The 12,577-nt window shown below is 42.8% G+C and overlaps 1 protein-coding gene across 7 annotated transcripts in view; it reads right to left on the bottom strand.

Moving 5' to 3' along the window:
- Nucleotides 1–567: 567 nt before the first annotated feature.
- AURKA (aurora kinase A) overlaps nt 568–12,577 on the bottom strand; it is a 15,285-nt gene continuing 3,275 nt past the window's right edge. For 4 of the 7 annotated variants that reach the window (XM_059705247.1, XM_059705245.1, XM_059705246.1 and 1 more), the window contains exons 2-9: nt 11,983–12,029; nt 10,952–11,231; nt 9,550–9,604; nt 7,726–7,917; nt 6,523–6,661; nt 3,997–4,145; nt 1,341–1,515; nt 568–1,196 (exon numbers count right to left, since the gene is read on the bottom strand). In XM_059705247.1, the coding sequence (XP_059561230.1) occupies nt 1,011–1,196; nt 1,341–1,515; nt 3,997–4,145; nt 6,523–6,661; nt 7,726–7,917; nt 9,550–9,604; nt 10,952–11,231; nt 11,983–12,024 (1,218 nt within the window). In that variant the 5' untranslated portion in view covers nt 12,025–12,029 and the 3' untranslated portion in view covers nt 568–1,010. Of the gene's footprint in view, nt 1,197–1,340; nt 1,516–3,996; nt 4,146–6,522; nt 6,662–7,725; nt 7,918–9,549; nt 9,605–10,951; nt 11,232–11,982; nt 12,030–12,577 lie in introns of those variants that run through there. The other 3 variants (XM_059705241.1, XM_059705243.1, XM_059705244.1) reach the window with 3 other exon arrangements.

Here is a 12,577-nt window from a genome sequence, read left to right as displayed (position 1 = left end):
AGTCTCAGATGCCACTTGCTGGGCACCTCTCCCAACTCCTAATTACCCCATCACAATCTGTCCCCTCCCGCCCCCCGCCCATGGTCAGTGGCCATTCTCCCAAGCTGTGTCCCCCACCACTGCAAGTCAGAGAATGGAGGTGTTCACATGCCAGCCTGGCTCCAGAACCTCAGCCTTGACACCACAGCCCTGCACAGGCCTCTCTGCCTCCCTCCCCCCCCCCCCCCCCCCCAGTCCCAAGCCAAGCCCAGCACTGCTCAAAGGGTACACTGTGAGCGCCTGGAAAACACTATAATTTCAAGGTTATACACAAGAACTTGAAAAAGAGTAACCATTTTGTATGTCTTAATGTATTTATAAAAACAATATGTAAACCATGAAAAAACATTTTTTAAAAGTACTTAACATTTAGAACTGGCTGAGACACTTCTCAGCTGTGTTCCAAGCAAGTCCCATGAAGGAGGAAGAGCCTGTGGTCCTGTTTCAGAGTCTCAGGCAGGATGAGTGGCTGAGGAGGGCTAGCTAACCGGCCCAACAGGGGAGACAGAGCATCCAGAAGGGACAAAGTCTATGCACATCTCTTTATTTTAACATTTAAAAGAATCACATATTCATTCTGACAACTTTACCAGGTGTGGCCACCCAGGAGGTTACACACCACGCAGGTACCTGGGAGGTTATTGCACAGCTCCTGAACTGATCGGGTCAGGACAAAGGGGCCACTCTGCCCACAGCCAACTCGGAGTTCACCTTCCACAAGGACCCTTAGTCCACACGGGCTGCAGGGCGGCGGCACTTGCACCTTACCTCTGGAGGATAAAACCAGTGAAGTGAGCACGATTCTCATGGCTACTTGCGCATCCGTGTCACGTTTATTGAAGTGGAACCTTCTATACTTTTCCCTAGCGCTGCGGATTGCGAGCAGGCAGTCGGTAGTAGATTATGTCAGGAGTGTGTTCTGACCACTGACACAGCAGCCCTGGCTCAGAGGCTCTCCCCCTGCAAGAGTCTTAAGATTGCTTGCTGGTTGATTCTTTGGATTTTTGGCTACTTGATGGTTTTGAGGAGTTTGCTGTGATCCAGGGGTGTTCCAGTACTTCTTTCAGGGTCAGCCTTTGGTTGGGGTTATGCATCAACAGTCTTGAAATCAGGTCCCTGGCCCCCTCTCGTACAAAGTCAGGGAATGTGAATTCAACCTGGAGTAAAGTAAGTGACAGGCAGTCACAAAACGTGGTTTAGAGAGAACAATACAAACATTCAGACCGTAGCCTCAAGGGAAGGCTGAGAAGGACAGAAAGGGCTCTAACAGAGGTGCTGGGCCCCTTCCCGTTGTGTCTTACCCGAGATATTCTTTTGTAGGTCTCTTGGTATGTGCTTGCCTCAAAAGGAGGCTTCCCAACCAAAAATTCATAGCAAAGAACTCCGAGGCTCCAGAGATCCACCTTCTCATCGTGCATTCGGCCTTCGATCATCTCCGGGGGCAGGTAGTCCAGGGTGCCACAGAGGGTGGTTCTCCTGGAAGAGGGAGGTGCAGGTTGCCGCGCTTGTTTCCGTGATCGCAGCAGCTGCTAAAATCATCAACAACTACCCCACCATTGACCGAGTGCTCTTCCTAGGCCAGATCCTGTGCTCTGAGACAGGTGCTGTTCTAAATCCCCACCTTTTTACAGGAAACAGCTTCAGAGAGCTGGATAAGATCACAAGGCTAACATTCAAGCCACACCCCAAATCTGTCCAACTCCAGGAACTCCTTAAATGATGTAAAAATAAGAAATTTTAAGTATCACTGCTATATAAAGGCAGCCATACAAAGTTCTCTGTAAATACAATGTAGCATTTTCTTACATCACCGGTATGCTAAGAAGCACAAGAGAGGTGACATTGATGACAAGAAATTAAACTGTCCCACTGTGACAGCACATGCTGCCTTCTGATACAGCACTGGTACAAGAGACACTAAAATTGGAGGGCGGCCTATGAAGTATTCTTGTTAAAAATATTCTCCAAGCCCTTTGGCCCAATTTCCAGCAAATACAGAGGATGAAAGACAAAACTAAGTGTCACCACATGCAGAAAAATCCATTTTAAGTTGTGGGGAAACTGGTCTAAGTTTAAACGAAAGAGACACAATCAAATATAATGCATGGTTCTTGGTTAGATTCTGATTTAAAAGAACAGCTGTAAAATTTCGTGGACAACTGGAGAAATCTAAACATGGACTAAATATTAGCTATTACCATAGTTATTAGAAACATCGATGAGAGAGAAACATCGATCAGCTTGCCTCCTGCACACCCCCTACTGGGGATATGCCCGCAACCAAGGTACATGCCCTTGACCGGAATCGAACCTGGGACCCTTCAGTCCGCAGGCCGACACTCTATCCACTGAGCCAAACCGGTTAGGGAGGTTATTAATTTTCTTAAAGAGTGATGATGGCTGGGACCAGACAGGACAGCATCCTTATTTTTAGAAGATGCACACTGAAGTGCTCGAAGGACAAAGCATCATGATATATGCAACTCATTTTTGAAGGTTCACCAAAAAAGTCGACACAGCCCATATGGCAAAATGTTAACTATTGAATGTAGGCTCTGGGGAGTGAGGTGAGCAATCAACTATCAATTCAGCATCTCTGTATATTTCAGTGAGTTTCCAAAGGCTGGAAATAAGCTGGTGTGGCAGACAAACCTGGAGCAAAGACCGTGCTGATGTTTATTGCTTTACATTAATTATTATTTGCCATAGAAAAGCTTGTGCTGGGTCATGCCTGGAGCCCAGCGAGCACACAAGTGTTCACTCAACTAAATGGTGACTGGAGACTAAGGAGCCAGCTCCCTAGACAGTCAACCCCTCTCATCACCACTGAGGTGCAGTAAACAGCACCCAGCGACCTGGGAGCCATTATGGTTATTACTGTTTGGGAGGCAGGGCAAAGTGACCAACATGTACACAAATGTCCTTTTCAGAAAAGAGTAAGTTATCTTTCCTGCCACAGTGATACCTTGGATAGTTAAGGTATAGTTTTAGCCCTGTGATGCCACAAAGCCTACAATTCTTCACTGTCTGCCTCAGCAGGTGCCAGCAGTGTCCAGTGGTGATAGGCAACCAGATTTTTTTAAAAAGCAGATTCGATGCATTGCTAGAAACAATTTACAAGTGGTGGGTAATAAAAACAAAGCTCACCCCACCCCATGGCACCTATTTAGGCTAGACAATTTCTTTTAAAAACTAGATTTTTAAATTAAAAAAATAAAAACAGTTCTTTGAATTTTTTAAGTAATCGGGCTATAGCTTTTTAAGCCCTACCTTAAAGTGGGCAAACTTCTATCAGTAAATATATGCTTGTAAATGTTATACTTCACATGTGGTTTCAAAGGCTTATTTAAACCCAAATTAAATTTAAAAGAGTAGAGAACTTTGCTCTGGTTTGCAAAGTTCAGTTAAGATTTAAATTGTTTCCTGAGGTTGATCTCTCTGCTTTAATTTTAAGAGAAAACAAGAAAGGACTGTTCTGTTGATGACAGCAGACCAAAGAGCATCTTTAACCACCACCCTGAAAGTTCCCTTCAAACCCATTTGGTTGTTGGCATTCCCGCAGAATTGTGCCCTCAGATCCAGACCTTGGCAGGTGCTGCCCCGCCCCCGAGAACTTGTCGTAGTATATCAGGTGTACTCCCCTCTACACATCCTGTACCTCTTCTGTCATAGACCTGTTGTATCTGTTTACTTACCTCTCCCATTCATTAGCCGTTAAGGACATAAACTGTCTTTAATCCCAGGCCTAGGACACAACCAATAGTCCAAGTGGTTGCAGAATTAAAATGTCCTGGAAGACACTATTTTACTATCGGGGCCTAAATTACTCCAAAGTATTATGTCAGTTACCTGTCCCAATTCAGCACAACACCTATGCTTAGGTACTTTACTCTCTAGCTCATGCGTGGCCACTGGGGCTTTTGCTAACCCCAACAAGTTCCTCCTCAAGTTACATACCTGGAGGATGGGGCATGTACAGACCACCCAAAATCTGCAATCTTAAGCTCTCCGGTTGATCCAAGGAGCAGATTCTCTGGCTTGATGTCTCTGTGAATAACTCTCTTTGAGTGGCAGTATGACAGGGCATTTGTCAACTCTGTGATATACTATCAAAAAAAGTATTAAAATTGGTGTTTTAGATTTCATATAACAAGTTAATTTTAGACATGTTTTCTGAAAGAAAACCCAACATAGACTTTTAACATGTTTTGTAGATTTTAAAGCAAAAACTAGAACCAACTGATGACTCAAAAAAAAAAAAATCAATTGAACCAAATTGGTGTTCAGCATGAAGTACACGTTATTCAGCACAAGGTTATTTATTTGCTAACACAGCAGATGGGACATCGAAAGACAGGAAAAACAGCGATGGGCTATAACTACATCCCCACATGACAAATACGGCCCAGCAATTAAGAGAATTCTGAACAACCAGTACAAATGAGGGAGTCAGACATAAACAATTTTTCCACAACACCAAAATAAAATCTCTCAGGTACAGTCTATTCCCATTTTTAAAACCAAGATCAATTTGCAACAAAATGATTTGTTTGAAGCTAAACATTTGCACTAAAAATATGGGGGGAGGGGAGTAAATAATCCTGAACAACAGACAGAAACTAGAAGCAGGTATAGTATTGGCACGTTAAATTCAGGATAAACTAATTCATTAGTCAGCTTAAGAGTCCACAAGCTGTCAGTCCTGTTAGTTACCACCTCAACCAGAATGTGCTTTAACAGGTAGAAAAGAACTGTTATTAGTACTGTATACTGAGAAAATGTATTTAGCTCTGGCTAAAGTTTGAGAAGCCTTTGTTTTCCAAAAGCTATTGCTAAGCAGGACTGAACATTATTCCACACCAAAAAGATTAAACAAATGGGCAAAAACCAAATGTCATTATCAGAAGATAGTTTTCATTGTTTCAGCCAAAAGCCCAAGCCAAAATTTACACAATAATAAATTGAAATTAAAGACAGAAACTCTTCTACACATTAGAATAGCAAAGGCAATGGGCTTTCCTTTCAGTAAGTGAAGGGATACCTGAGGTATGTCCATACAATGAAATATTATGCACCAATAAAAAGAAATGAGCTATGTCAACCCCTGAAAAGATACAGATGAAATCTTAAATGCACACACTAGTTGTTTCCCACAGGAGTAGCTGGCTAACCATTCTGATACCACCATCCATGTACACAAGCACTGAATAATTAAATGGATGGAAGACGGTGGGTTACAGAAAAGCAAGGAGGGTAGAATGATCCCCACATAATGGACACGTACTTTGCTGAAAACAATTACAGATGGAAAATGTAGATGTACTAGTAGACACATGTATACACACAGATTAGTTTACACATCTTCCTTGTCTCTGTCAGCTAAAGTAATGACACCAGTAGCATGAGCACACCCAGCACCCAGATCTTGGTTTCTAGTAACACATTTCAATAAAAGGAACTAGGGCTCCTGGGAGAAACGGTAATTCTGGGCCTGGGATAGGAAATATGCAAGATGAGGCTAGAGCATCTTGTAGTGTCAGAAAGCTTAAAATAAAAGTAAAATAAAAAACACTGCACCCCCACAATGATGAGGGATGTCAAAAACACAGAAACCATGTGAAAGAGCTCCCAGTGGACAAAGCTGGAACAATTTGAGCAACAAAATAAAATAGTATTGGGTTGTAACTCAAAGTATAAAAAACTGATGAGTCCATACTAACAAGTGACTCAGTGAATACATAAGGAGAATTCAAAATAATTTTTGTAGATGCCTGCCCCACGGGAGGTGGAACATGACCCCGCGGTTTAAGTGTGGCTGTGCATAGAGCCTTCCTGTGAAGGAGCACAGCATGGAAAGGGAGAAATGTGACAAACACGCCCTCAGCCAGGTGATTAAGGCCAACACCACCGTGACGAGTCGCTGTGTACCCTTGCTATGGAATGAGAACACGTTTTACCTCCATGATCTTCTCAAACACCCACTGACCTAGTCTAACCATAAGAAAAACTGAGGATATTTGAACAAGTATGAACTTCAGTTAACAGTGATGTATCAATATTTCTTCAATTAAAACAATTTAAAAATATATTTCTTTGTTATGATGAATGTACCATACTAATGTAAGATATTAATGGGAGAAATTAAGTGTGTTATTACTAATACAGAAAACAGATCTGTACTATCTTCTTAATTATTCTGTAAATCTAAAACTATTCTAAAATAGCTCATTTTAAAAAAAAGGCCACTATTTATATACATTTCCACAGAAAAACAGCTTTGAAAACAAACCAGCCACAACATTCTATCTGGTACCTGATTTTAACTGTATATATGGTACAATAATTGATTTTTCCACTTCAAATATTCAATCCTATTAAGCTATCAGTGCATTCAATAGATCCACTCTACTGTAATGGAAGGCACATGGCCATGCAGGACAGGCAGGGCACATGGAACTGGCTGGACAGTAAACAAGCACTTACAGTAGCAGTTCTCTGCTCATCAAACCTGGACAGTTTCTGAAGTTCTCTATAGACAGTTCCAAGAGGTGCGTATTCCAAAATTAGGTACACTCTGGTGGCATCGTGGAAATAACCATACAGCCTGAGAATGTTTGGATGCCTGCAACAAAAGGTGAACACTCAACACCTGGTTTTAAAGCAGATACAAGACATGTGCTCAATACCAAACTTCTTTTAAAAATATATTTTACTGATTTTTTACAGAGAGGAAGGGAGAGGGATAGAGAGCCAGAAACATCAATGAGAGAGAAACATCGATCAGCTGTCTCCTGCACACCCCCCACTGGGGATGTGCCCACAACCAAGGTATATACCCTTGACTGGAATCAAACCTGGGACCCCTCAGTCCGCAGGCCGACACTCCATCCACTGAGCAAAACCGGTCAGGGCCAAACAAACTCTTGGTGTAAAACCAGTGGTAAAAGCTGGTTCTGGTCACAGGACCCCCCTCCTCACACCCCAACTTGAGAATCTGAAACTATATACTTCACTCTAAGAAAAATACACATATCCACATATCTGTTTACATGCCTTTCAAGGGGTTCGTGGACCTCAGGTTTACCCAAGACTATTATTTCCTTCCTTTAAGCTGTCTTTATTCTTAGGGGGGGGAAAACTTGGCTAACAGTCAATTCTCTGCTAATTAAAAGAAAGAGACGCGGCATTCCCACAGTAACTGGATACCGAATGCTACAACAGCTATAAAAGCAGTCTTCCAAGAGTGACAAACATGTGCCGCTGAGAGTAAAGTACAGCCCATCAGAGCCATCACTCCTTCTCAACCCCAGCCAGGTGTTGCAAAGTAGGGATGCAGGCATGATACAGATTTTTAAGTATTACCAACTGATTCAAGTTTGAAAAAAACACTGGGGGGAAAAAAAAGACTCTGGCCAAAGTCAAGCCTGCAAACTCTGCTCACAATTCCGAGTAAGAGGTATCATTCCCCATATTACCCACCCAAAAAAATCACTCCATTAACATAAACCTCCAAGATATTTTTCAGGCACACAGCACATAAGTCTATAAAAATCTTCGGAAAATGACATATTCCATCACCCTCTGCAGGACAATGAGGCAGGCAGGCCTCCTAAGAAGCAGTTCGCAGCCATTTATCTTCACTGGAAGTCCTGTGCACCACTCTTTGGGAGATCCCTGAAAACTCACCTAAGGTGGGACTGTATCTCTACTTCTCTTCTTATCTGATGCTCCACGCCTGCTTTCTCCAGCTGGGCTTTGAATAAGACTTTCAGAGCCAGGATGAACTTGCTCTGTTTTTCCCTCGCCAGGTACACATTTCCAAACTTTCCTTTACCCAGAGGGCGACCAATTTCAAAATCTTCCAAGGTCCATTGCCTTCTAGGAAGAAATGTGATCATTTTAAAATATCAAGAAAACAAATCTCTTCTAACAATTAATGAGTAGTAGACACACCCCATATATAATTTTATAGTTATTTTTAGTTATTTTTCAGAATGTACCGTCTGCCAGAACCAAGACAATACCATGATTAATGAGGCACCACAGACATTAAGTCCCTCACACCCCCACCTGCCTGCCACTGGCTGTGAGTCATTGACAAGGAATAATGTAGACATTAGTGCTGAAACACTCAATGGCATTTCAGAAAGCATACAGACCTTTGAACAATACTGAGACCATAAGAGGGATTAGGTTACAGAAATGGCCAGGGAAGAATGCCTCCACACCATCTTGGGCTGCTTGCAAACCGCAGCCTCCTCTCCTCAACCCCCTGGGACATGCTCACACTCTCAGGGGTGGAGAACCACTCTGGTAAAGCAAGAGGGGTGGATCCCAAAGGGCATTTAGGGGGGAACCATTAGATTCTCAGAAAGTCTCCACTAGGCAGCTAAAGCAAAAAAGTGTGTGTTCATTCCTGCTCCTACCACGTTCTAGAATCTGGAACCAGCGGTTCTCAACCTGTGGGTCGCGACTCCTTTGGAATCGAAGGGCGTGTTTGTCACGTTTCTCCCTTTCCATGCTTAGCTCCTTCACAGGAAGGCTCTATGCACAGCCACACTTAAACCTCGGGGTCATGTTCCACCTCCCGTGGGGCAGGCATCTACAAAAATTATTTTGAATTCTCCTTATGTATTCACTGAGTCACTTGTTAGTATGGACTCGTGAATTTTTTATACTTTGAGTTACAATCCAATACTATTTTATTTTGTTGCTCAAATTGTTCCAGCTTTGTCCACTGGGAGCTCTTTCACATGGTTCCGATGGTCTTAGGCGACCCCTGTGAAAAGGTCGTTCGATCCCAAAAGAGTCGTGACCCACAGGTTGAGAACCACTGGTCTAATCTGTTTTTGTGGTTAATCACTATACTTTAATTATGTTCAATTTGTAACAATGAAATTGGGGGTCACCACAACATGAGGAACTGTATTAAAGGGTCGCGGCATTAGGAAGGTTGAGAACCACTGATCTAGACAGTTCAAAGATTGACAGCAGGCTTTTAGAAACTATCTGGGGAAGATACCATAGCCATACTTTGTTATAAGGAACACAATAATTCTATGAACACTGTCAAAATACACAATCATATATATACAGTCTTACAACATGACCCCGTTTTTTAAACAAACTTGCATTTATATATATATATATATATATATATATATATATATATATATATACACACACACACACACACACACACACACACACACACATATATATAGAATACACAAACCATATGCAGTGGTTACTTCTGAGGGTAGAAAGAAACTATTTTACACATTTCTGTAACAAATTCACACCAGCTTTTTCTAAAGTTGAAAAACTTGAGTTTCTAAGTTAACATCCATCATTAAAATCCCTCCTCTTTTATAATTAGAAATATTTATATTTTCAAAGTTACCATATAAAGACCTCTTTATTTTTAGAGTTCCCAAAATTAAATTTGCTGTGAAATGGTGTTTTCTAATAGAATGATAGCACAAAACTTCGTAAATAAGTAAAGCTTACTTTTTTGATTCTTCGTTTTTCTGTTTTGAAGCCACTTCCTTTTCAGAATTCTTTCCTACACAGAATAATTTAAAAACCTGTTTTTAGGATAGCTATACAGAATAAGTTAAAAACCTGAGAACAGAAGTAAATCAAACAATGATCACCAAAATATTCATGATCTGGCCATTTTTAGTTTTCTTTATAGAAAAAGACTACCACAGCATAAACCGACTGCCATATTGTGAAGTTCACAGATTTCTAGAGTAAAGATGAGCAGACACGTATAGTTAGGCCTTCCAATAACGTGAAGGCTCCAGACTGAAGATTCCCCCCAAAGCCTGTTTCCAAATGAAGAGCTTCTAAGGCAGAACAGTCTTTTCCATCCATGACAAGCTCCCCCTGGTCACCTTTCTCCCATGAGGTGGGACAGCCAGCTGTCCATATGCTGCATACAAATAAGATCAACGATGTGCACCCAAACCTAAACCGCGACCTGCCTTTCACACTACTCCTTGTCAGGGGAAACACAGAACTAGAAGCCACCAATTCAGCAAGATGTACGACAAACCAATGGCACAACAGGGGGCTCACGTCCCTATTTCACCAGCCAGAGGCTGTGGGACACTGCCTCTTGTCTTTCTCTGGCACTTCGAACTCTAGCAGCAGCACAGCATGGTCTGCTCAGATATTCGAATGCAGGGCCCAGCTGGTTTTCCCTTCCATGGTTCACCATCTCAGCTCATGCCATCAATATAACCAGCCTCTCCAGGTCCAGTTTACTTAATGCTTCTGCATCCCAGCTTCCTCCTCTGTAAAACTGGGTTACAGACTCTGACTGCCTTCCTAGAGTGGTTACGAGGATTGAAAGACAAGGTGGATGAAGAAAGCCCTCATCTCAGAGCTTACTGTGTGGGCACTCAAGAGATGGTAAATAGGAACCATTACTATCCATCCTGCCCCTACCCCCCCCACCCCCAACCCCCAGTTCAGGCCTCCCTACCGTCCTGCACCCCTGGGTGCAGCATTGCTACTCCAATGCATTCCACACCCCCAGATAAGCTCTCTACAAGGCACGTCAGTCCCTCCTCTGCTCACAAACCTTTCAGCAACTTCCCAATGGACGGGGGGTGAAGCCCCACTGCTGAGCACCACCAACAGTGCCCACAGTGACCTTGGCCCGGCCTGCCTCAGCCCATCCACTTTCCCCGATTTCCGAGGGTAGGGACCAGGTCTTCTTCCCACAGGCCTGGCCCACCGAGAACTGTTACTTCAACCTGACATCAAGTCTCCTCCCCAATCTCAATAGAAATTATATGAAGGCTATATCAAACAATATAAAATACAAGTCTATACACTTGTCTTTTTTGTTAAGCTAACTAGAAAGCATGACTACACAATGAGTCTCAAAAAGCTGATTTACCAGGGGCTGGTGGCTGGGGCTGCTCACTCTTTTGCGTATTATTCAGTGGTCTCGACACAGGGCAAGGGCCACTGGTTGCCTGCAACTGCTTCTGCTTCAGATTCAGAACCGGTTTATGGCTGGAAACAAGCTTTTGTGCTTTTGAAGGAACTTGCTGGGAGGAATTCGAAGGACACAAGATCCGTTGAGCCTGGCCACTATTTGCAGGTAACGGATACTGAGAAGGAAATTGCTGAGTCACCAAAACACGTTTTGGACCATCACCAGATGGAATTGTAGTCTAAGTTAGGAGGGAAAAATAAAAGAAGCTTCAAGGTCTTCATACACAAAAGCTGAATATCCTGAGAATTTGTTTCTGGTATAACAAAATAATGAGTGTCAGGGTAAGAGATGGAAGAAAAAAGCTATTTTAATCAGCACTTCTAAAGGACAAGGTTGGTATATGGCTGAAAGGAATACCTGAATGGCACTTCCTAATCCCTCCCCAGCCCCACCCTAAAACCATACTCCCATAAACCAATGTTCATTAACTCAACTTCCATTTAAAGAGGAAGACAAACACTTCCTAAGAATTCAGTGACTTGGGAATTATGATTTAGCAAAAAGCTGCAATACAGAAACTTTACTAGTATACCAAAATCGCATTTGCACTGAAATTTCTTTGACAATACATGTTTAGAAAAAAATGGGGGGGGGGGGGGGGGGGGAGGAACACCTCTGACCCAGAACCCGGCTCAAAGTGGAGCCCTAGGAAACATCCACTAACATCTGTTTTGACATTCCTCTGAATTTACACTCCCTGAACTGAGACCAGACCAAACTATGGCAAAGAAATTAATTTCTGGCCAGCAAGTACAGGCAAGCATTAGGCTTCTATTGTGTTCATTATGCTGCATACAATGGAAAATACAGACTTGAAAAGTGGTCTAAAGTTACAAATCCAAAGTGAAGGTGAGAAGAATTCCAGATAGAAGACCTATATCCATTTGGGTTTTATAAACGTGACTGAGGTTACAGATTATTCAGTTTACCTTAACCAGCCCTGAAATGCCGTTTTCTTTAGATTTGTCCATGATGCCTGAAAAGAAAAAAGAACCTTTAATTTATACCTGTTATGCTAGATTGGGGTCCTAGCCTCAACAACACACAGAATTTTACACTTTTTCTTTGTCCGAATGAAGCTGACAAGAGGGCACTGTTTTCTCATGTGACATGATGTTCAGGTGTGGGCCTTTCCCATAGACCAACCTCTCCCCTGGTACTGTGCACTGCGTCCCATCCCGTCCCAGCCAGTCTCCTCCCATCACCCCCCACCCTCCCCTCCCCTTCTTGGACACGAACTTCACTCCTGAACTGACTCGTCCCTCTGCTCCATCATCTCCTCTCAAATGATCACGTTCATCAGTGTTCAAGCCTACTTCTACACCTGCTACCTTCATAAAAAAAACAATTCTCTTTACACTCTAACTGAATTCAAGGTATGACCACATCTCCGCCTCCCCTTTCAACAGCAAGTCTCTGGAACAGCTGTCCACACTGATCATCTCTGCTACCTACTACTTCTCTCATCCTCCTGGGGCCCACTCCCCTTCGCCCACCTCATAACTAGCCCCTGCTGTCCGAATG

Source organism: Myotis daubentonii, chromosome 8 (genome assembly GCF_963259705.1).
Source record: "Myotis daubentonii chromosome 8, mMyoDau2.1, whole genome shotgun sequence".
Classification (NCBI taxonomy): domain Eukaryota; kingdom Metazoa; phylum Chordata; class Mammalia; order Chiroptera; family Vespertilionidae; genus Myotis; species Myotis daubentonii.
The sequence above is the reverse complement of the archived record's forward strand: the minus strand, read 5'-3'. Positions and strand labels throughout refer to the sequence as shown.